Here is a 24388-nt window from a genome sequence, read left to right on the forward strand (position 1 = left end):
GGTTGAGAAACTGTAATTTTCTGTGCCAATGTGGGCTGAGATATATAAAAATATTTCTCAGTATTTGTTTTCATCTTCTAAATTATGACGTTTTCCTCTGACTTATTTTTTATATCTGCGAATCTAGGGCTGATGTTCTCCCCTTCCATTCACTCCCACTTCACTAGACTAATACGTCCATGAGGCTGGAAACTGGCCCTCCTCTTTGAGGTGCTCAGTAAATGTTTGTTAAATGGATAATGAAGTATTGAAATATTATCCATTCTTCCCAACACATTTGTTTAACGCTTGCTTTCTAGAACGACTGACCCTTCAACAATCTAGAAGGACCTTCAGAGGTAAGTGCATCATGTGCTTTTTAATATTCAAGACAGTGGCAACTTTTCTTCAAATAACTTCCTATGGGAAATTCTAACATGGAAGGCAGATAAAAATAGAGATGCTCCATTGAGTCAAGGTGAGGGATCCAGAGCCCAACGGCCAGTCCATCCCTAAGGTGGACATTGAGAAACCAACCCACTCAAATTACACTCAAATAACAATCAGGAAAACTGAAGTAGAAGGTGAAAGTAACTAGGATAAAGTCAGAAGGCTAGATAGTGGTAGGTCACTAACTGAAGCTGTGTTCATTCATTAAGCACCCTGAAAGACAGGTGCAGAACAAAGGTTCCTATTATGTTGAACTAACCTAATATTATACTATGCTAATATATGTGTGTGTGTTTATATCTGAGCAACTAGGGCTGATTCCCCCCACTACCACATTCACCTCCTAGAAACTCCATGAGGCCACTCACCACCATGGAAATTCAAGACGAACAAAATCTGTGGATCAAGTAGCTATAGAGACATTTCTTTAGGAATTCTTCTTTCTAGTGAGACAGGTACTTCTGTGAGATCAATTTAGACAAAAAAATTTTTTAAAGTCCTTCAACACCCACTTGCCCTTCTATGTAAATAAATGATTCTTAATGAGGGGGAGTGTTGTTGCATAATGGGATTTTGGAATTAGGAGAATGTGTAGTCTGAAAAAGCATAGCCTGTAAATTTATTTTTAAACCCCCCTAATACCTATAATTTTTGTAATACATACCTCAGAAAGCTTGTCAAAATATTTTTGGTTGGTGGGTGGGAATACTTAGAAGATAGTGATTCTCTAACAAATAATAGCAAAGTAGAAAAGGGATGTCTAAGAGAATCTCACAAGGAGAGGTTGCAGCATGAGGTTTTGTGTTTATCAGAAGACTGCAGGATATTTAAAAGTGGGAGGTAGGACACAGGGAATTTCATGTAATGACCTGGGACCTTTCAACGTTCTATGTAGGTGGTGTTAAAAACAATCGAAAGAGGATTGAGTCTGGGCATCGAACGTTTGGAAAATGAAGCGGCCAATGCCAAAGGCCAGAGATGTAGGCCGGGGCCTTTACTGTGAAGATAAGGAAACCATTCCTCGGCTCTCTGCTATACTTCTGTTATGATTCTTTCCCACACTATCAGCATAGAAAAACACAAAATGACTGGAAGGTCAGTATGAGGCTGGAGTCATGCTGTGATCTTGTCAGAGTCACAGGATTATGATGGAAGACATTGCCCCAAAGGTTTCTACCACGAGGTGAACACATAGTAGTCAGAGATCAAATTTAAGTGGATTATACACCCAATCTACCTTCATGTCACACAAACCCCCAAATGGCTTTTTTCCTCTTAGAATTCTTGTATAAAGAAGCTGAACAAAACTGATGTGTGAGTTAGCCAGGGTCAATGCTATATTTAGCAACTTGAGAGCAAAAACAGTTTCAACTTTCCAGTAAAATCCTTTTGTAAGCAATAGCTTTATAAAATGTCACAAACACAGCTGTGTAGAGGGCACAGAGAGATTTGTACCTATGACCACGAGACTGGCCTTGGGGAACTTTCAGAACAATGATGCCACCCTGGAGTGAATTTTTAAAACAAGGGGGAGGGGAGGGGGAAGGGGAGGAGGGGAAGGATGGGATAAGGAAAAGCAATGTCTTCTCATTAACCTGGCCTATTGGAGCACTGCCCCAAATGTCCATCCACCTCAGTTCATTTGGAGCGCCCGCTGGGGTCTGCAAATTCCATCTACCAGTCATAAAGTGTCATCAATTAATCTTCCCTCATGTCCAACTCCTATCTTTGTGTTTATTCTCCCTCTACAGCCAACAACTCTTCATGGAGGGGTCCTTAGAGGTCACAAATCTCACTCCTCAATTTATAAATGACAAGAGCAAACAAGACCCAGAAAAGGGAAGAGGACAGTCATTGGGTGAATTTCAGTAAGCATTATAGAAAGTACCTGCCAATCACCGTAGAAGATCTGGTGTGTTTTCTGGAGGAGATTATCAAGAGGATGAAACCTCCAGCTGACCCAAGAGCTGGACCCTGGCAGTCGGAGGCTCTTCACCCCTCCTCTCTTCCTGGTAATGTATGCTCCGCCCACCATTCCCACACTAGGAACAAGGATGCAGCCTTGAGAGAGTAAAGTGTTGCTGAGACCATCTGGACTGGATACTGACTGAAGCCTGTGAAGGCCTCTATGGAAACTTAAAGGTTCTGGGGGGCAGGTACGGAGATCTACTCCTCCTGCAGCCACCCAAGACAAGCCTACCCTCAAATATAAGTTCCCTTGCTTATTAAGTCTGCCACCTACCAACCTGGAGTTGTCTGGCCCTTTCTTCAGCCTCTTGCCCTCTGTGTACAGGGGCGAATTTCAGATCTCACTCGGGAAGCTCCCCTGGTTGCGAGCCAAATGTTTTATTTTATTTTTAATAATTCTTATTATCACATGAAATGGAAAGCTTCTTTGCATTTATTCATTCCCATAAATAAGGAAGAGCTTGGCTCATGATGACAGATATTTGCTTCAGTCTTCCAAGCACAGCCTGTGTTGAGGCTGGAAGAAGCAAGGATCACAAACGAACCTGTTTATTTCAAGATAGCTTTGACAGTCATAACCAAGAAATGCCATCTTGCCCCTTGGGGCCAGCCCTTAAGTCATCACTAAAATCATGTCTTTAATTTACTGATAGCTGGTTTTATAAAATCTGGTTTAAGAGTGTGATTTCTATGAAAAGATTTATGAATGTAAATCATAAATGTACAGGTTTATAAAATGTAAATGGTAAGATTTTATAGAGGTTTAGTCAAAGTTTTAATCAATGACCAGAAAATTTTTAAAATACCATCACATTACAAAAAAACCGAAATTACCAAAATACGGTTCTAAAAATACAAGCTGTTCTATTTACATGTATTTCATTTTTACATCAATGCCTCTGAAAGATCTGTTAAAGTTGTTGGTTACCTATTATTAGTAGTTAATTTTTAAATGTAACTAAGTTCCCAAATGCACATTTTCTTTTTCTTTCAAAGACAATACCTCTCTCCCTACATCTTGAAAAATGAGTAGTGTTTTGCTAATAGTAGTAGTTCTCCTACTGCCCATTCCTTTGAGCTCAGGAATTAAATAAATTTCTTTAGCATTTTGCCATATTTGCTTTAATTTTTTGTTGAAATATTTTAACATAAGTTACAGGCATATTTCACTCCCTAATACTTCAGCATGTGTCTTTTTTTTTTTTTTTAATTTATTTATTTTATTTATTTATTTTTGGCTGTGTTGGGTCTTCATTGCTGTGCGCAGGCTTTCTCTAGTTGTGGTGAGCAGGGGCTACTCTTCATCGCGGTGCGCAGGCCTCTCACTGTCGCGGCCTCTCTTGTTGCGGAGCACAGGCTCCAGACGCGCAGGCTCAGTAGTTGTGGCTCACGGGCCCAGCTGCTCCGCGGCATGTGGGATCTTCCCAGACCAGGGCTCGAACCCGTGTCCCCTGCATTGGCAGGCGGATTCTTAACCACTGCGCCACCAAGGTAGCCCAGCATGTGTCTTTAAATAAGGATATTTTCTTATATAATCACAATACCATTATCATACCTGACAAAACTTACTAGTAATTCCTTAATACCATACTCAAAAATCCCAAATTGCTCCAAAAAATTTTTTTATAGCTGGTTTGTTCAAATCAGTATCCTCTGAAGGATCATGGATAGCATTTGCTCATTATGTAACTCTAAAACACCTCCTCCCCACTCTCTTTTTCTACCATGGTATTAATTGTTGAAAAGTCCAGACCAGTTGTCTACAAGATGACCTGCCTCCTAGATTTGTTTATTTCGTTGTGGTGCTAGTTGTTTGTCTAGTTTCTGAATTTTGTATGAAATAGAAGGTGTAACAAAAATTTGAATAAACTCACTACTGGCAAGAATACTTCATAGGTGATACTGCTACTTCATATTTGGTCCATTTCCTATCCCAACCGGAAACTTTCCCACAATGGTCATCTCTCTTCTCCCAGGATCTGTCAGTGACAGAAAATGAACTTTCTCTAAATGATCCATCTACTCTGCTGATGAAAAGCTCTGAAGAAAAGTTTACCCCGGGTTCTGTTATTTATGGTTTACCTTTTAACTAAATGAAGGTCCTGTATAAATGCACAGAATTTAATCTAAATAATAAGAATAGATACTAATATCAGAGGCAGAGTGGCATAGTAAACAGTCCTTAATTTTGGAAACAGACAAATGGTTTCAAATGTTGGCCCTGCCCTACCACGTAATTGTCTTTGGAACTTTGAACAAGTTATCTAATGTCTGAATTGTGGTTTCCTTAAATGTTTAGAGTTATTGTGAGGCATAAACAGGTTCATGAGTAAAAGCATCTAGCAAGAAGATCTGCACCAGCAAGTATTCAATAAATGTTTGCTGGGCCCCCCACATATGCCAGTGCAATTAATAAGATTTTTTAAAATGACATTCTGCAGAAATGAATACTCTTATGTGTGTAAATAGATGGATTTATAAATCTAAAATTGAGATTATTTTGGAAACAGAGGTAATTAATCTTAGATTGTGAAAGCCAGAAAGGCAGGGAACAGCCTCAATTCTGCATTTTACAGATAAGAATGTAAAGTCAAAGAAACAAGGTTTTGCTTCTACCCACACTTAGCCCCCACTTAAGCATCTGTGATAAACTGGTGGAACAGAAGATGGCAGATGAAAAATGTGCCTTCCCTTCCCAAGCCACATTAAGAATCCATTCGTCCTGAAAAGAGAGGGAATGTGGTCTAGAAATGCAAATATTTTTCATCTCAGCTGCCATGCCAAATGAAGGCCAAATGTGTCTTTAAAGATCTTTGAAAAACAATGCTTTTATATGGGAGATTAATATTTGAGTTTTCTGAAATTTCTTCATTACCCTAAACCACACAGACCCAGGCATATGGACTCCCTGAATTTTGATGAATGTCAGGACCCAAGTGCGGATTGAAAACTGCCAGCCCACACTTAGAAAGCCAGGGTCACACTACATTAGTATGAGTTCAGTGCCATATGGCAAATGCCCCAGTTTATTAAACATGCTGCCTTTGAACTTACTGCTAATAGGGTCTCATTATAAAATGGGCATAGAGAAACAGAATTAGTTAAAATTTTTATAGCTTGATTTCTACCATGTATAATGTATATTTTCTTAAAAAATGAAAAAAAGATTTTTCCAGTTAATTAACAGAGGTAGAACTTTAGAGAACTTGAGACATATTGCGAATAATTCTCCGTTGGCATATATGTTTTCTAAACAAGGTTTAGATCATACATTTTTTGTTTACCTAATGAAAATTACAGCATAAGAGGTACATTTTCAAAACTGGCTATTTTTCTCAGAGAGGAGCATTAACTACATCGATTCAATCAGTTTAAAACTATATATGTATTTACCTGATATTAATAAAATAACAGGAACAGGAAATAATGTCCATCCCCTTCCTTTAGTATAGGTAGTAGTTAGTGCTCCATTTCATGGTAAAAAGGTTTACCTGCAGATAGGAATATGGGGAGTCTTTGACCCCCAGTAATGACCAGATGGGAAGTGGAATAGCCACACAAGCAGTCCCTTGGGTGACTCAAAGGAAGAGGTTCTGGAGAGAGCTTATAAGGATGGAGTTCAGTACCTTCCCCGAAGACCCACCGCTGAGGTTATGGAGCAGCAGGAAGCTCCCTGACCCAGCAGCTGCTGCTAAGCACAGCCTTCCTTTTCCTTCACGGCCATCCTGTCCAAGGCTGAACTCCAAGTCAGGAAATTTTTCTCAGCAAGGTAATGATCTGATCCAAAATAATCAGCACTTAGCTGTGACCAGCCAATGGGCTTAATCCTTCCAGGAATTGTTACAAAACACTCTAAAGAAACCTCCAGGGCTTCCCTGGTGGCGCAGTGGTTGAGAATCCGCCTGCCGATGCAGGGGACACAGGTTCGTGCCCCGGTCCGGGAAGATCCCACATGCCGCGGAGCGGCTGGGCCCGTGAGCCATGGCCGTTGAGCCTGTGCGTCCGGAGCCTGTGCTCTGCAACGGGAGAGGCCACAACAGTGAGAGGCCCGCGTACCACAAAAAAATAAAAAATAAAAATAAAAATAAATTAAAAAAAAAAAAGAAACCTCCAATTCATGATGTGAAAGCAAGTGCGTGTGTGTGTGTGTGTATGTTTATAAGGGGTTGGTGAAGAAGTCACTAGGGGCTCTTCAACGAGCCCCCAAAGCCTCCTCCCTGTTTGCTCACATCTCCACCTTAAAGTAAAATCAGCCCCATATACCTGCCTCTCATTTTCTCCGAAATAACTTTGCACAGTAATTTCAGGGACATTCTTATTTTTAAAATGTCTGGTCCTGTTTGGCTCCATCCACTCTGAAACGAACCTTTACTTGCATCTTTGGATCTTCCATTTCAGATGAGAAAGCCATACAGTCCAGAATAATCTACTCTTGAAATATGTAAAAACATGTCCCATCAGAGAACTGGAATCCTGTTGAGTTATAGCTTATAAATTCCCACAACCCAACGAAGTATATGTAAGTAACATTAAAATGATGACTGCTGCCTTGAGGCATTTTATATTGTACTTGAAACATTATTTTAACCAATCTTCCGGGCTTCAAAAGGACAGAGGGTTAGTAGGTCAATGATTTGCTTATGTTTCAGACAAGAATCTCATTTCTACTCACCTTCAACAATGTCTGACTTAACAGCCCTAGGTTTACGGTACTGATAGCAAATCCAAGTACTTCCTCTTCCACATCCAGGGTGCATGCTGCTGCCCCAGCATCCCAAGCTAGAATCCTGAGCATGTCCCTGAATGGAGCAGCTGACATTGTATGCCCAATCCCTAACTAATGATTGTGGCCAGGAAAATGGTTATTTTGATTGGCCTACACCAATCAGGGTGCATGTCTGAAGCTGGGGATGAAGTCATTTCCCAAGAAGGACACAGATTATATGGATGATAGGTAGATACTAGTAGGAAAATTGGAGAAAGGGAAGAATGAATACTGGTTGTTCACTACACAGACATCTGGCCTGAAAGACAACAACAAGCCCAGGGCTATATCTACTGAAAATTACTGTTGGGATTACTAATAAGAAAATTGTTTCCAGATTACAAACTAACAAACAACAACAAAATTCCAAGGCCAGTATGTTTCTTTTATTATTATTATTTTTGTTTGACTTAAGATGGTTGAATGATTTCATTTTCATTTATAAGCATTACAATAATTCCCATGCAAAAACCAAGACCATATATGCCTAATTTCAATCGGCCAAAATCCAACCCGTGAGACTGGACATTCAAGATCAAAATCAAAATGTTGCTTGACCTTTCCAATAGTAGACATCACGGTCATCCTTTGAGAGATCAGCAGGCCCCTGACCTCCCAAACACTACAGTTTGCCATGAGTTCATACCAAAACAGGGAGCCGATCGATGCCTTGCAGCACCTAAACCTGGCAAGTAATTTCATTCATGAAGACAGGACACCTCTACACCAAGGCTGCCACCCACAGTTATCTCCTGGTTCCTGCTCTATAGAAAAATCTGCTTTTGAACAGGCATGGTATCTTCTATGTGGGGATTGATACTAATTTTTCCTTCCAGTTTTCCTCAAAACTCTCAGTAAAAGCAAAGAGACTTTACAAAAAAGCTTACCTCTATAATGTCAAAAGAAATACAGTTGACCCATGAATAATGCAGGGGTCAGCTGCACCGACCCCCGTGAGGTTGAATATCCATATATAACTTTACAGTTGACCTTCTAGTCACGATTCCAAATCCATATATTCAACTAACACACTTAGTGGAAAAAATCCGTGTATAAGTGAACCCACGCAGTTTAAACCCATGTTGTTCAAGGATCAACTGTACATACAAAGACAACAGTTTAAACCCATGTTGTTCAAGGATCAACTGTACATACAAAGACAACTACTTTATCAAGCATGTACTTTCCCCAGCTTCAGATAAAGTCACTTAGCAGATATAAAGCTTTAAAGATTTCTCAGTAAGATAGGAACCAGGAATATCAAGGAGGGCAAAACAGGACCCCACAATTAAAGAACTAAACAAATACAAAGAATCATTCTATTGATTAAGACAAATGGGCTAAATGAAGAAATGATAGCATTTCAACAGTGGATGTCAATTTATATTGAAATACACACATTGGAACGCCGACAATGGCAAAATTCTCATTAGTGCAAATAACAATTATAATGGTATATTCTTTAATAGGATTTAAATAAGGCTTCAAATAATTACACACACTAAAACTACCGTTTGGAAACCTTAATTCTATCTGGAAAGTTGTCAAAGACACCCTTCCAAACCACCCAAAGTTCTGATTTAAGGACAATTACATTCAATGAAGTTGCTCCAAACACAATTTATAGCATTATCACTTTCAAAGTCTACATTGTTTGGCAGAGAGGGAGAAAATACCCTGGCCACTGGTCGAAAGAAATAAATCCAACTAACGTACCAGGCAGTTACCAGGTTCAGATGATTTTCAAACATCTGTGGTGATGAACGCTCATTAAAAAAAATAAAGACAAAAAAAGGAAAACAAAAAAATAAGAGAATCCTGAAGCATAAGAGATTTGTTTCCCCACTCCCATGAACAAAAGTATGAAAGCACAAAGTATGAAACAGAAAAAAGTGAGAGAATTCATGGGCATTTTCATCTATGGCTCAAGTTCTCCTTAAAAAATACAAAAACAAAACCAAACACCAAAACAATGTGTAATAACTACAAAAAGTAAACAACAAAATCAGAGGCAGAATATGAAATAGTAATATACTGTTTCAGAGCCTGCACCATCCTGCAGAACCAGGAAACTTAAAATGTGTTCTTAACAGATCCAATCTGGGCTGGATATGTAAAAAACAGAAAGACGGCATCACAAACCACACTACATATTATGAGAGTTTTAGAACCAGAGGGGAAAAAAAGGCAGCAAAAACGCTCAGAAAAATTTATCATCAATTCTGAAATGGGGCCTTGTCACATCATCAGGGTTAATGAAGACGGAGATCGACTTCCCCGGGTTCTCAGTCACTAGTTGCTGCAGTTTTTTGGCCAGACGGTCATCGGGCTGGTTGGGGTCCCCTCCGTCGGACTGCGGGGAGGGAATGCTAGTGGTGCTCCCTCGTCTCTGGAGCTCCAGTGTCAGCCGGTTGGCTGCCTTGACGTGCTCGATGGCGGTGCGCAAGTGCTCCGCCGGGTCTGAGCGGACCGAGGAGAGCTTCCGCGCGTGGAGCATGACCGTCTCCTCGGACAGGTGCTCCAGCATGTTGCACTGCGGGATGAAGTAATTGGGACACATCTTGTTGACCAGACAGTGTTGTAGGTCATCAATGAGGCCCAGCAAAAAGTGGGCTGCACAGTCTTCTTGGGCCAAATAGTTGGCAGGAAGTCTGTCGCAGGCCCAGAGCATCATGCTCCGCAGGTGATAGGGGCTGATAGCCTTGGGCCGGGACAGGAGTTTAATGATGATGGCTTTGCAGGCCTGGTAGGCCTGCATGAGGCTGCTGGAGATGCACTTCTTCAACTGCACCTCACTCCTGGCAAAGGACAGCCGCCACTCATTGTCCTTCTTTCCCTTGTAGGAGCAAGCAGGCACCAGGTAAAACCCACTGATGACTTCTTCCTCAGTGATCTTCCCATCCCAAAAGTGGTTCTCCATGAGCCAGCTCTGGGCCACTGCCGGCCAACCCTTGAAAGAGACCACCGGGACAATATCATACAACATGCGACTGCTCCCCACACCCAGAATGATGGAGATGATGGTCCCGTTCTTTTCTACCTTTTCCACCTTTGGCATCCCTCGCTGGGGTTTCTTCTGTATCTCTGATAGGACAATGCTGATGGAGTCATAGAACCAGTCAGCCACTTTGGTTGGGGAGAAGAAGTAGTTGGTGGCACCATTGATGTGATCTACGATGGTGCAACAGTCTTTCCACTTACTGATCGTCCCCTCGTCAAAGAGCCGAAGGCTCAGCCAAGAGTGGCACAAGGCTGAATGGCGCATATCCAGTGTCACAGGCTGATTACGGTCATGAAGCTTCAGGGCTGGCACCAGAAGAGTGAAGTCCATATCATAGTCGGTCCCTCGGGCATAGACATTAAGCTCATCTAAGTCCAGGTCTACCACGCCTTCCCGGACTCCTCCAGAAAGCAATAGATACTCATTGGCCACTGGAAGTTTTTGGTCCAGTTTTTGCACCATTCCTAAAAACAGAAGGAGAAAACACTATTACAGGAAGCACAGATACAAGAGTCTTACGCATCAATCGAGAATGTGCTGAGCTTCTAAGAGCCACTATTCGTTATCAGTACAAAACCAGATATTAGGCTGCTGCACGGACCCAGCCAACAGTACATTGCTCATTTTCATCGGTGCTAGAATCCATCCTTTTCCAAATGGGAGAATTATGCAGATTCTTCTCTCATGGTGAAAGCAGTATCATTTTCAATCATAAACCAGGGCTCCTCTTCCCCCAGTCATCACCTCGGTTAATGGCACTGCCATCCACTCAGTCACCCAGGCTGAAAAACCTTAGTAAGTTTCAAGTCTTACTTGCCTTTCTACTGCCAAATCTTATCTATATAGCCTCTGCAACATTTCTTGTTCCTTCCCTGTTCTCCATCTCTGCTGCCATCATATAACACCTGGCTCTTCCATCTCTTGCCAAAGCTGTCTCCCTCCCCCACACCCTCCCCCTGCTTAAACGTTCCTCTGTTCCGATGATTCTCAATGTGGGCTGTGGATACTGAAAGTAAGACACTTTCAGAGGACAGTGAGGTCATGACTCCTTTCATAATACTAATACATTATTTGCCTTTTTCACTGTGTTGACACTTGAGCTGACATTTAGTGGTACAAAAGTAAAGGAGGGCAAAATTGCTGGTGCCTTAGCATTACTCAAGACAGTGGCACCAACCGTACTAACAGTCATTTGATTCTTTTTTATTGGCATGCACTAGCATTTAAAAGTTAGTAATAATCCAGTTTCACTTAAAATCCTTAAAGGAAAAGAAAAATGGATTAATTTTGTTGAATCCCAACTTTCAAACCTCCTTTTCATGTGACAAAATAGGAAGTAACCATAAAGCACTTCTGCTGCATACTGAAATACAAACTCTGTCTTCAAGAAAAGCACTCATGTTTGAGTTGGAGGCTAAATGAGCTGCTTTCTTCATGGAACACCATTTTTCATTTAAAGAATTACATATAAACTATGGGTATTTAGACTTCAGTATGTAATAGACATTGTCTTAAAAACTGAACAAATTCAGACTGACTTCACAAAAACAACTGAAATTATTGCCAATGAAAACATCAGACCTTTCAGGAAAAAAACATTATTTTAGAAAACTTATCTCCTGCATCATAAACTTAACATCTTCCCAAATTGTATACTTTTCTAATGAGATTGGTGGTGACAGAACCAATGTGACTTTTAGGGATGATATTATGAGCTCGTTGAGAGAACCATGTCTCAAAGATGTATGAAGCAGCCACAGGGGTCTGCTCCCAGCAGGCACACAATTGAAGCTATGACTGAATGACAAAGGAACAAACAGATGAAATTAATAGGCTTAAATACGAAATACATAAAGGCGAGACGGAAATGACTTTTCCACGACCAACATACAAATTTACCTTCCCTGCTTCCTGTCTTTTTATTATGGATTTACCTGTGCTTCATTCTCTGACAAACTACCAGCATCACTCCGTGACTTATTTAACAACTTTTCCTGAAAGACTGAAAAGAATGACCACAAACTATGATTCCATTAGTCACTGTAGTTACTTTTAATCAGCATAGTTTTTTATTCATAAGGCAATACCAATGCAAATAAATAAACCATGTATATGTGTCTATGCTACCACTATATTTCAGAATCTGGCACTCTTTGATAAAAATGTGCTCTTTTTCATTCTTTAAAATCCTATTTTCCAAACAAAGAGCGAACGATCACTTTCTTTTTAAAGCAATCAATAAGTTATCCAGCATTAAAGAGTCAACAATTCATCAGAAAGAGAATTCAGTGTACCTGATTTTTTTTGCCGGGGGGGGGGGGGGTGCTGTTTCTCACGCTCCCTGTGCTGTGATGTGGCACCCAGATCCCTCTTCAAATAAAGACTTCTTGTCTCAGCTGCTGAGGCTGGCTATGCTTATCCCTCAAGGATGGTCTGACCGCAAAGAGCCACCTCAACTAAGACCGTGGGCTATGGTTAGGGTTAGGATAGGAGGTAAACATCCCGTAACCAATCAGTGTGGAAGTGCCCCAGTTCAGGGTAATCTGACGAGTCCCCGGCATCCAGAGTTCCCATGCTGAGGCTGTCTATGCTTATCCCTCAAGGATGGTCTGACCGCAAAGAGCCACCTCAACTAACACCGTGGGCTGTGGTTAGGGTTAGGATAGGAGGTAAACATCCCATAACCAATCAGTGTGGAAGTGCCCCAGTTCAGGGTAATCTGACGAGTCCCCGGCATCCAGAGTTCCCACTGGGGCCCGCTGAGAAGGACACCACACTTCTACCTCCACCTGACTCTGCTTCTGCCCCCTGCCTTGCACAGGTGCAGATTCCAAGGGTGCTCCTTTGTAAATATCCTCACTCCATCTCAGGGGCTGCTTCCTGAGGAACCCGATCTAAAACACTACATACTAACCCAAGCAGCCTTCACTACAAATCAGTAGTGAACAATTTATTTTCCTTTTAAAAGTGGTTTTTAAAAGCCAGACAGCAACCAGTGTGGAAACTGTAACACGGAGAAAAAGATTCATTTCTCAGTTGTCATCATGTTTCAGTATTAACCTCATCTTTACAAAGTAATAGCTACTACCACCATAAGTTTTGGCTGTAGCTCTAAAAGGATAAGATGGAACTGTCAGAATCCCGAGTAGGTGGTGAAAATCACTTTTACTATTTTACAGGCTCACATGGAGGTACAGATACTTTCAAAAGGAAACATTTGATCTTGAAACAATTTACTCATTATTTCATATACTGTTTCATTCCAGCATCTGGAGCACCCCAAACACACATGGGGAAAACCGTGACATGCTGGGTTGTAAGCAGTAAATAAGATCTGAATTGATTAGTAGTATTGTTATATGGACACTACATAATTGTCCCCTTTTAGGCATAAATAACTCAAAATTATATACATCTTTTTCTCCTAGACAGGATCCAACTGGCTCTGAGCACACTAGCCAGAACCTGTCTACACAATCAGAATAACATGTGTAGTAATGGGCTGGGGATAACTTGTTTACAAACATGTCACTGAAGTTTGCCTTGGATTGCCACAGTTTTGTTCGGATAATTACAGGTGAGAAAAAAGCTAAAATTCCTTTCTGCCCTCTACTGGATTAAGGAAGAAGTTTTAACATATTTTCACTTGTTAGAATATTCCTCTTTCTTCCCAATTACTGCTTATGCACCTAAAATGTTGGCCCTTCTTTCAAAAGAGCCGTATAAAGTATTTGGCTAAATTCTAATATTCAGGGGTTAGGATAATGTTGGACATTTCTTATTCCTTTAAAAAGGGCAGACAGAACTTTAGCAGTAGTGAGAATATAGCTGAAGCTCATTTGCTAAACTCCTAGGAGTTAGAAACAAAATCCCTAAGGCCACACTGTCCCGGAAGCTGATCCACCGAGACCTCCACATTTACATTTAGTCTGCCTGAGCCCATTAGTCTGCAGTTTTACAGATTATTTGGTAGCACAAATTGGAGCCTTCCCCAGAACTACACAAACTCAAAGGCCCTCCTTGAAAACTTTCCTGGGCTAAGTTTAAGTAAAAATCAGCTGACATCAGCTATCATCCCAGATGGGTTGCCAGGCAACTAAAACACAGGCAGGGTCTGAGAGGGAAAAAAAATTCTACTGTACACTTTGGCTGTAGGCATTAGTTCCAACAAGTGCCATCTCTGAACTGATCCAAGGTTTTTTTGTGTAATTACAGGAGATTTTTGTGATATCAAGTGCCTCTGGCTGTTTAGCTATTAGTAAATTATCAGAAACAGTGAGTGGGAACAAAAGAAAGGTTGAACACACACCACAGAGCTTGTTAGCAGCAGAGAAAAGGAGAGATGGAGAAATAGCTTATTCCACTGGGTGGGTCTCTTCTTTTCAGGGAAGCACTGGCATACGGTTTGCTCTTAAAAACACAAAGCAAAAGTGCCTCCCAGCCTCCCTTCCAGTAATTGATTTCCTTGATTTCAGTTTATTTCGTACTATCTACTTATGAAGACCTTAAAACTACTGTTTTAGGTACTGGGGCCCCAAGCTTAAGGAATGAGTTCCCTATCATCCACTTAGTTCTTTGCTGACTGCCTTTAGAATATCAAGTGAAAAACTGAAGTCTGGGGCTTCCCTGGTGGCGCAGTGGTTGCACGTCCGCCTGCCGATGCAGGGGAACCGGGTTCGTGCCCCGGTCTGGGAGGATCCCACATGCCGCGGAGCGGCTGGGCCCGTGAGCCATGGCCGCTGGGCCTGCGCGTCCGGAGCCTGTGCTCCGCAACGGGAGAGGCCCACCCAGATCCCTCTTCAAATAAAGACTTCTTGTCTCAGCTGCTGAGGCTGTCTATGCTTATCCCTCAAGGATGGTCTGACCGCAAAGAGCCACCTCAACTAAGACCGTGGGCTATGGTTAGGGTTAGGATAGGAGGTAAACATCCCGTAACCAATCAGTGTGGAAGTGCCCCAGTTCAGGGTAATCTGACGAGTCCCCGGCATCCAGAGTTCCCACTGGGGCCCGCTGAGAAGGACACCACACTTCTACCTCCACCTGACTCTGCTTCTGCCCCCTGCCTTGCACAGGTGCAGATTCCAAGGGTGCTCCTTTGTAAATATCCTCACTCCATCTCAGGGGCTGCTTCCTGAGGAACCCGATCTAAAACACTACATACTAACCCAAGCAGCCTTCACTACAAATCAGTAGTGAACAATTTATTTTCCTTTTAAAAGTGGTTTTTAAAAGCCAGACAGCAACCAGTGTGGAAACTGTAACACGGAGAAAAAGATTCATTTCTCAGTTGTCATCATGTTTCAGTATTAACCTCATCTTTACAAAGTAATAGCTACTACCACCATAAGTTTTGGCTGTAGCTCTAAAAGGATAAGATGGAACTGTCAGAATCCCGAGTAGGTGGTGAAAATCACTTTTACTATTTTACAGGCTCACATGGAGGTACAGATACTTTCAAAAGGAAACATTTGATCTTGAAACAATTTACTCATTATTTCATATACTGTTTCATTCCAGCATCTGGAGCACCCCAAACACACATGGGGAAAACCGTGACATGCTGGGTTGTAAGCAGTAAATAAGATCTGAATTGATTAGTAGTATTGTTATATGGACACTACATAATTGTCCCCTTTTAGGCATAAATAACTCAAAATTATATACATCTTTTTCTCCTAGACAGGATCCAACTGGCTCTGAGCACACTAGCCAGAACCTGTCTACACAATCAGAATAACATGTGTAGTAATGGGCTGGGGATAACTTGTTTACAAACATGTCACTGAAGTTTGCCTTGGATTGCCACAGTTTTGTTCGGATAATTACAGGTGAGAAAAAAGCTAAAATTCCTTTCTGCCCTCTACTGGATTAAGGAAGAAGTTTTAACATATTTTCACTTGTTAGAATATTCCTCTTTCTTCCCAATTACTGCTTATGCACCTAAAATGTTGGCCCTTCTTTCAAAAGAGCCGTATAAAGTATTTGGCTAAATTCTAATATTCAGGGGTTAGGATAATGTTGGACATTTCTTATTCCTTTAAAAAGGGCAGACAGAACTTTAGCAGTAGTGAGAATATAGCTGAAGCTCATTTGCTAAACTCCTAGGAGTTAGAAACAAAATCCCTAAGGCCACACTGTCCCGGAAGCTGATCCACCGAGACCTCCACATTTACATTTAGTCTGCCTGAGCCCATTAGTCTGCAGTTTTACAGATTATTTGGTAGCACAAATTGGAGCCTTCCCCAGAACTACACAAACTCAAAGGCCCTCCTTGAAAACTTTCCTGGGCTAAGTTTAAGTAAAAATCAGCTGACATCAGCTATCATCCCAGATGGGTTGCCAGGCAACTAAAACACAGGCAGGGTCTGAGAGGGAAAAAAAATTCTACTGTACACTTTGGCTGTAGGCATTAGTTCCAACAAGTGCCATCTCTGAACTGATCCAAGGTTTTTTTGTGTAATTACAGGAGATTTTTGTGATATCAAGTGCCTCTGGCTGTTTAGCTATTAGTAAATTATCAGAAACAGTGAGTGGGAACAAAAGAAAGGTTGAACACACACCACTGAGCTTGTTAGCAGCAGAGAAAAGGAGAGATGGAGAAATAGCTTATTCCCCTGGGTGGGTCTCTTCTTTTCAGGGAAGCACTGGCATACGGTTTGCTCTTAAAAACACAAAGCAAAAGTGCCTCCCAGCCTCCCTTCCAGTAATTGATTTCCTTGATTTCAGTTTATTTCGTACTATCTACTTATGAAGACCTTAAAACTACTGTTTTAGGTACTGGGGCCCCAAGCTTAAGGAATGAGTTCCCTATCATCCACTTAGTTCTTTGCTGACTGCCTTTAGAATATCAAGTGAAAAACTGAAGTCTGGGGCTTCCCTGGTGGCGCAGTGGTTGCACGTCCGCCTGCCGATGCAGGGGAACCGGGTTCGCGCCCCGGTCTGGGAGGATCCCACATGCCGCGGAGCGGCTGGGCCCGTGAGCCATGGCCGCTGGGCCTGCGCGTCCGGAGCCTGTGCCCCGCAACGGGAGAGGCCGCAGCAGAGGGAGGCCCGCATACCACACACACACAAAACAAAAAAAAAACAAAAAAAAAACTGAAGTCTGTCCTGACTCCCTTGTATTCTAGTGAACAAAACTTTATCACACTCTGTTGAATTCAGATTACTAATTCCCATCACTCAAACATATAATGGGGCTTCCCTAGTGGCGCAGTGGTTGAGAGTCCGCCTGCCGATGCAGGGGACACGGGTTCGTGCCCCAGTCCGGGAAGATCCCACATGCAGCGGAGCGGCTGGGCCCGTGAGCCATGGCCGCTGAGCCTGCGCGTCCGGAGCCTGTGCTCCGCAACAGGAGAGGCCACAACAGTGAGAGGCCCACGTACCGCAAAAACAAACAAACAAAAAACCATATAATGCCAGCTGGTTGACACCAGAGCACAAGAACTAAGTATCATTTGTCTTTTCCCATCTTCACAGCTTCCCTCAAGTACATCTATGAGAACTCAATTAGTAAATAGGTAAGTGAAATTAGTACTTATATAGATTCCTTTAAAAAAAAAGAATTCTTAACTATGTTGAAGAGATAAAGATCTATCAAAGAGAGAAAACGTTTACATCTTGTAATTAAAGCTACAGAATACATTTTCTATCTATATATATCTTTGATTATGTCTATAAAAGAGATTTCTATGTAGATAAAAAAGACCTAAATATCTCAATAATATTCATTGTTTCATTTAAAAAAAAGTTTTACCTTTTTCACCTCAACTCATGTGAAACACCAATAACAGTGCCTTTATGGCACTGATCCTTAATAGTAGGAAGGGTACAGAATGGGATGATTTTGCAAAGTCCTTCTGTGATTTTGATACATTCCCTTAGAGTAGCAGTCTCCTTAGCTGTTAATAAACAATATAAGCCTTCCTGTAAAAATATTACAATCTATGTGTCAAACTTATTTGATACTCTGACCAACATTCTAAAAAGTAGGCATGGCCCTCTTCTTCCAAAAAAGTCACCAATCTATGAGATTTTTAATGACTTCAAATTGGGGAAAGTTTTTTCATTTTCTTTATTCACAGCCAGAAATCATCTATATGAAGTCCCTCACTTTATAGATGAAAAACTGAGTTCAGGGAGGAGAAATAACTCATTCAAGGTCACACAGCCCTGGGGACAGATTAACAGCATTGCCTTTAATTCCCACATTTGTTGTGAAGGTCAGAGTGGCAAATGCACACTGTTCTCCCTATGACAATGACCTGACTTGACATGAATGTAGAATGGCTGGGAAGGAAAGTAGCAGAGGTCTCAAGGCAAAGTGCCAGCTTTGCACTTTTGTTGGTCAAAGCTTTCGTGTGACCTTGGACCGCCAGCAGAACATGCCCCATCATCCACATTTATCAGAAGGAAGAATGCACCTGATCTGTCTTACAAGAAGCTACCCATATTCCCAAATAAGTACACTATAAGACACAGGAAATACAGAAGTAAGACACCAGTGGAGCTTCCTAGCTTTTCAATTATCTGCTGAGTGATCATTAGTATTAACAATTTTATAGTATGTTTTATAAGTCAAAGAGTCTGTTTTATTTGGCATAACTTCTGAGACAACTGCAGGTAATTTTATTTAAACTTTTTAGAGACCTGATTAATTCACGTGTGGTAATAACCTATTGACCAAATATATATAGTAATAGGACTGATTTAAAAGATGCCTCCTCAAAGAAGTCTTCCTTGATCTTTTCACATCTTGACACTAATAATGTCTGCAAGAACACTGGAGTCAGAGCAAGACAGGCTTGGGTTTGAATCCTGGTTTTGTCATTTACTACTTAATTAAGCCTGACAAGTTATTTAACCTCTCTGAGCTTCCAATTCCTCATCTATTCAAAATGAACAAATAAAACCATAAAACTGTACTTCTAGGGTTAATATGAAATGTCTAAGCACACTGTAGATATTTAGTTCATTTTCCCCATATAGTCTTCCCTTTCTCCACCACCTATAAAACTGTCTTGGCCAAACAACTCTTATTCCACAGAGTTGATCATCTATCTAAAGCCTCTAAGCATGTGTAAGGCCTACAAAACATGTTAGGTGAAGGGAAACGAATGGAGCATCCTCTCCTCCAGCTGCACCCAGATTGAAGCTAGCCCAGGGATGCCTCCTCTGGTGGCTGCCATTGGGTAGCATGGTGCACAGCTAGCCAGTAAAAGGCGAGCTGGATTCCAGCCCTTTCATGTTCCCTCAGAACAAGTGACCTGCAAAATGAACAACCTATACACCCCTGTGAAGGACCTCAATCTGAATTCTTACCCGAGCACTTTCTACACCTATAATCATAGTGAGTTGTATTCATGGCTTAGTGTCCTCCTTAATGAGATAACAACATAAAGCATTTGGCACAGTAATTGGCAAAGAGTGTCAGTAAATGAAAGACGCTCTCACAGTCAATAGTCTATGAGCTCCTGCAGTCAAGGTTTTACTACTGCAGGGGCTAATAGAGACTTTGGGATTAGAAGGCAACTGTGGGTTGGGTGCATCATTTGGCTCAGTCAACTTGACTACATCATCAATCACAACTGGGAATCATGAGATTTGCCATATAATGTAATAGAAAATACTATCAGCATATCTCTATAAAATCATCCAAAAGTCAGGTTGGGAAAAAAAAAGCCTCTCTAATCTTTCATTATTTTCCTTCTTAAAAATTAAAACTCAAGTTCTAAAAATTGGTGGGCTTTGGCAAAGTTTACTAACCTATTTTGAACAGAATGAACATGAGTTAGACCTGGACTCAAGTCCAATTCATCCAGGACCAACCTAATTGAACATTGTGGGCCTAGGTTTCCTTAAATGACATTGGGGAATAACAAAAGTTTGCTGGGTGACCATGGGATAAAACAAGAAAATGCACACCAAATTAGTGTGTGGTCTGGTACTCACTTGGCAGTCAGTAAACAGAGGGCTCTGGGCATGTGCCCACTTATTTTTCCCATCCAATAAGTCTTGCCCTTTTCCTCCTTTTAGTTCTTAGGATAATTTAAAAACTCATGGTTTCTGCCTATCAAGACTTATTGGCAAGACTCAGAGGAGTGTCTCATTAGCCCCACCTAGCAGCCGCCTACAGCTACAACAGGGCATGAAAGATCGGTTGTTAGTTTACAAAAGGAGTGATCATTTTAGAAGGCTCATTCTTGAAAGGTAAAAACAGTAGTAGCAAGTGAAAAGTAAGAGTGATGCCAATACGGTATCATAAGGCTACCTAAGGATACAGAAATATACCAGTGATGACCAGATTACCTCTCTCCTGATCTTCAGAAGCAGCAAGAAGCTTCTAATGGAGATGTTCAGCATTAAGTCAAATGTACCCTCCTTCAGCCTGTGACCCAGCTGAGTCTGGTTTGTATTCCTTTCCCATTTGGGGATGTATATGCCAACTACTTAAAGTACTCTGAAACTGGAAGGCTGGGTTTGATGGGTGAGGGGGGAGGCTCTAGATTTTAGAAGAGGAATAGTGAAGGAGGCCAAGTCTGGGAAATTGCAAGGATGGTGGTGGGATTCAAAACTTGGGTTTGATTTATTCATGCATGTGACCCATAAGTATCAGTGCCTCCTCTGAGCCAGTACTATGCCAGATACTGAAGACACAACAGTGAAAGGAAACACACTGTCCCCATTGCATGGTCCTTATGTGGAGCGAGAAACCCAGTTACATTAGTATCAATCAGGAGAGATGTGATTATGCTGAGTAACAAACCTAAAACCTCAGTGACTTCAAACAACAAAGTCTTATTTTTCATTCAGGCAACGTGACCATCAGAGGTTGCTGGCTAGGGCTCTTCTTTCCTTCATCCAGGACCCAGGTGGCTACAGTACCCCTCATCTAGAAACTCACAGGCCCTCTACTGGAGGAAAAGGAAGCCCTGGGGGAATCTCTTTTCAGCAGCTAAATGCCTTGGCCTGGGAAGGACATAACGTCATTTTCATTCACATATCACTGGCCAAAACTAGTCCCACTCAACCCCAAGGAAGAAACTGCAGTTCTACCTCATGCTGGGAAAGCAGAGAGCCAGAAATATTTGATAAGCAGCATAAACAACTCCCACACTAATCAAATAAGCACACACTAATGAACATATAATTATAAGTTGAGATAATAACTCTGAAGGAAGTGAATAAAGGTCCTAGCCAAAACATAGAAGAGGATGAGGAGGACTGCAAATTGTTTCACCTGGAGAATGAAAAATTCAAGAAGACCATGAGATCCATCTTCAAATATGTGATGAGTTGTCCTGGTAAAGGAGAAACGGACTTTAGGATTCCAATAAGTAGAAGGTGTATAGAGAGAGAAAAAAAAAATCAGTCTAATCGGTAAATGAAAGGCTCATCTATCTAGTAGAATCTTCTAGCAAGGCTGCCTGTGGAGGGAGTACATTTCCTGTCCCAAGAAATGACCAATCAGCATTTTCAGCAGGGGTGATGACTAAAAATACTAACATGGGATGGAGTCTGAGTACAGGTGTCCTTCAAAGTGGCTGCCCAACACCAAAGCCTCCTCCTGCTGAAGATACCACGTAGACTGCTGTAGCCAACGACGACCGTGCAATGTGGGCCCCATAACAGGTGCAGGAAGAAATCCAGGGGAGCATTTATTATGTTCCAGTGGAGGAGGCTGCTCTTCCCTCTCATCTGTTTTACTCTGTCATTTCTAATCTGCAACCCAGCTGCTATCACAATCCTCCAACCAACTCCACCGATTTTAAAAGAAGAGATCACAGTAGTAGCAATAACACACATCAGAACAAAAGAAGGACCGACTTTACAAAGCACACTTTCAAAGTATGTACATCTCATGTCAAGGGCTCTCTGAGAAGGGCACAAACATTGATTGGCTCTACTATGCATTAAGGCATAGGCTGAATGTCTCACCTATGTCATTTCCTTCTATCCTCTTGGCACTTGGAAGTAGGTCATCCTGTCCCCATTTTACAGATGAGGAAATCAAGATAAATAACAGTCGAATAAATTGTTCATGGCCATAAAAACTGAAATGGGATGAAAATTCAGGTTCATTCCATACTCTTTTCACTATCCCAGTGATGTTTTCCAGCATTAAATGGGCTCTCCTGAGAGGATAAATAATTTAATATCTTTGGACCTTTAAAACTGCCACATGAAACGCCGTAAGAAACAGTGGAAGCTTATTTCTCTGTCCAAAAATAAAACAAATTCTATTTTGGAGTAAAATGATTTTTAAAGCAGATTAAAAGTTCATTTTAGCCATCCCTGGGAAATGAAGTATTATAAGCAAAATGGGTCAAGGATTATAGGAGAGACAAGATTATAAATGACTTTTTTATTTTTGAAAAAAGTGAGTATCTAGTGCTGTGACACACAGCCATGTGTGCACGCACGTGTGTGTGCTGCATACTTAACTCAGACAATTCTGAAAGAGCACTCCACAAGTATTTTAATTCCAAGGGCATCCTTGGAATTCTTTCAGGCCCCCAAGACAAACTCTGAAAATGTTCCTATATATTCAGATGCATAGTTTAATTTGCTTACTTTAATCCAACAGCAAAGCCTAAATTTTAAAGTCCTATCCCCTAAGTTTTTACTACTAGACTGGGCGGACAGAGAGTGGCTGAGAACATCATTACCAAGGGAAATACTAACCACAAAGCCAGAAGCTGTTACTGAGTTCTAAATCTTTTGCATTTGTGGACACAGCAGTATCTACCACCGTCACTTTTTTCCTCTGTGCAAAACTCAGCTCAGGCACACTGAGCCACAGGGAAAGAAACATGACGAATTCTGTGCCTTCTCTAAAAAAAAAAAAAAAAAAAAAAAAAGGGAACCCAAACCCAAATCAAATGTAAACAACCTAACCGTAATCCTGAGTCTCAATAAGAGATATGCCCGTTGTGACTCAGCAGCCTGAGAAACTATGTCACTGTTGATTAAAAAGGGACTCCACAGTGTAGAGTAGTGTAGCTGTGGTCTACACGACACACTCAGAGTTGCTACATTAGCTCAAAAATGGTTGCAATTTATATAAAGACCCAGCTAAAGGAGTTTAAAACTTCACTGGCTAGTAAAAGTCCTGCCTTAAAATTAGTTTACTTTGGAAATGTTCAAACATACAGAAATGTAGAGATGATCGTATAATGAATCACCATGTACCCACTACTCAGCTTCAACAGTTATGCTTGCCATTCTTGTTTCATTTATTCACACGTTTTTGGCTGTAGTTCTTTAAAGCAAAGCCCAGCTATTATACCATTTCACCCATAAAACACTTCAAAATATTTGTCTGACAAAACCTTTTAAAACTGTAACCACCATTTTCATATCTAAAGAAGATTTTAAATGATTATTATTACTATTATTGACTTCACTGATTTTACCTTTTTCCTACTATGCGTGAATATATGAGTGTGTATGTGTAGGACAGGCTGTCGATGCCCTGCACCTGCAGCCACAGTAGGCGGTTTCCTGTGAGATGGCAACTTCCCTCTTTAAGGCCAGTGATTCTGCTCCTTGGCCTGAGGGTCATCTCTGCTCTGGCACCACTGGGAAGTGCAGGGGAGTTCATGCAGGAGAACTTACTTTAATCCAACAGCAGGGGAGGGCAGGAATCAGCAGACAAGTGCCCCGCTTCCCCAGACTATGGTGGGACAATTCTGAGTTCTACACAACTTCCCAGAGGGTCCCACAAGATCAATCTGCTCATGAACAGTCCCTTAATTGGCTTTTCTCCCTTCTCCGTCTCAACTGCTCTACTCCCTCCCACGTGCTTCTCACAATCACCTCCCAAGTGAGCTACCACATCAAGAGTTTACTGGAATCTTCAAGGGTGAACATTTTCAGAGTGATATACTTGGATTGACACTGTCAGTCTGACACTGTTATTTCCTGACATGATGAGAGACCCCAGAGCCACTATATCTGCAACCAAGGGACTCCTATTACACACTCAGAAGAGATGGAAGGGAGAAACTAGGAGCCTGTTAATAAGCTGACGATAAACTACATGGTAACTACCTAAAGGCATCTCCTCTTGTCCTATGAGAATAATTTAACTCTAGGACATTTTCCAAAGCACCAATTTGCAGCCAACAGCCTTAGCCAGAGATTTTTAAAAAGCTACTATATAATTACAGTGTGAGCTAAGATCATAGTCTAATACCTGATTTTAAAAAAAGATTATAACAGTGCAT

General features: G+C 41.3%; 1 protein-coding gene across 2 annotated transcripts in view; it reads right to left on the reverse strand.

Moving 5' to 3' along the window:
• Positions 1 to 7535: 7535 nt before the first annotated feature.
• The window catches only part of MB21D2 (Mab-21 domain containing 2), a 105392-nt gene continuing 88539 nt past the window's right edge, over positions 7536 to 24388 (reverse strand). The window contains exons 1-2 of one of the 2 annotated variants that reach the window (XM_028492375.2): positions 21400 to 21469; positions 7536 to 10627 (exon numbers count right to left, since the gene is read on the reverse strand). In XM_028492375.2, coding sequence (XP_028348176.1) covers positions 9363 to 10625 — 1263 coding nt within the window. In that variant the 5' untranslated portion in view covers positions 10626 to 10627; positions 21400 to 21469 and the 3' untranslated portion in view covers positions 7536 to 9362. Of the gene's footprint in view, positions 10628 to 21399; positions 21470 to 24388 lie in introns of those variants that run through there. The other variant, XM_007109203.4, reaches the window with a different exon arrangement.

Source organism: Physeter macrocephalus, chromosome 1 (assembly GCF_002837175.3).
Source record: "Physeter macrocephalus isolate SW-GA chromosome 1, ASM283717v5, whole genome shotgun sequence".
Lineage (NCBI taxonomy): Eukaryota > Metazoa > Chordata > Mammalia > Artiodactyla > Physeteridae > Physeter > Physeter macrocephalus.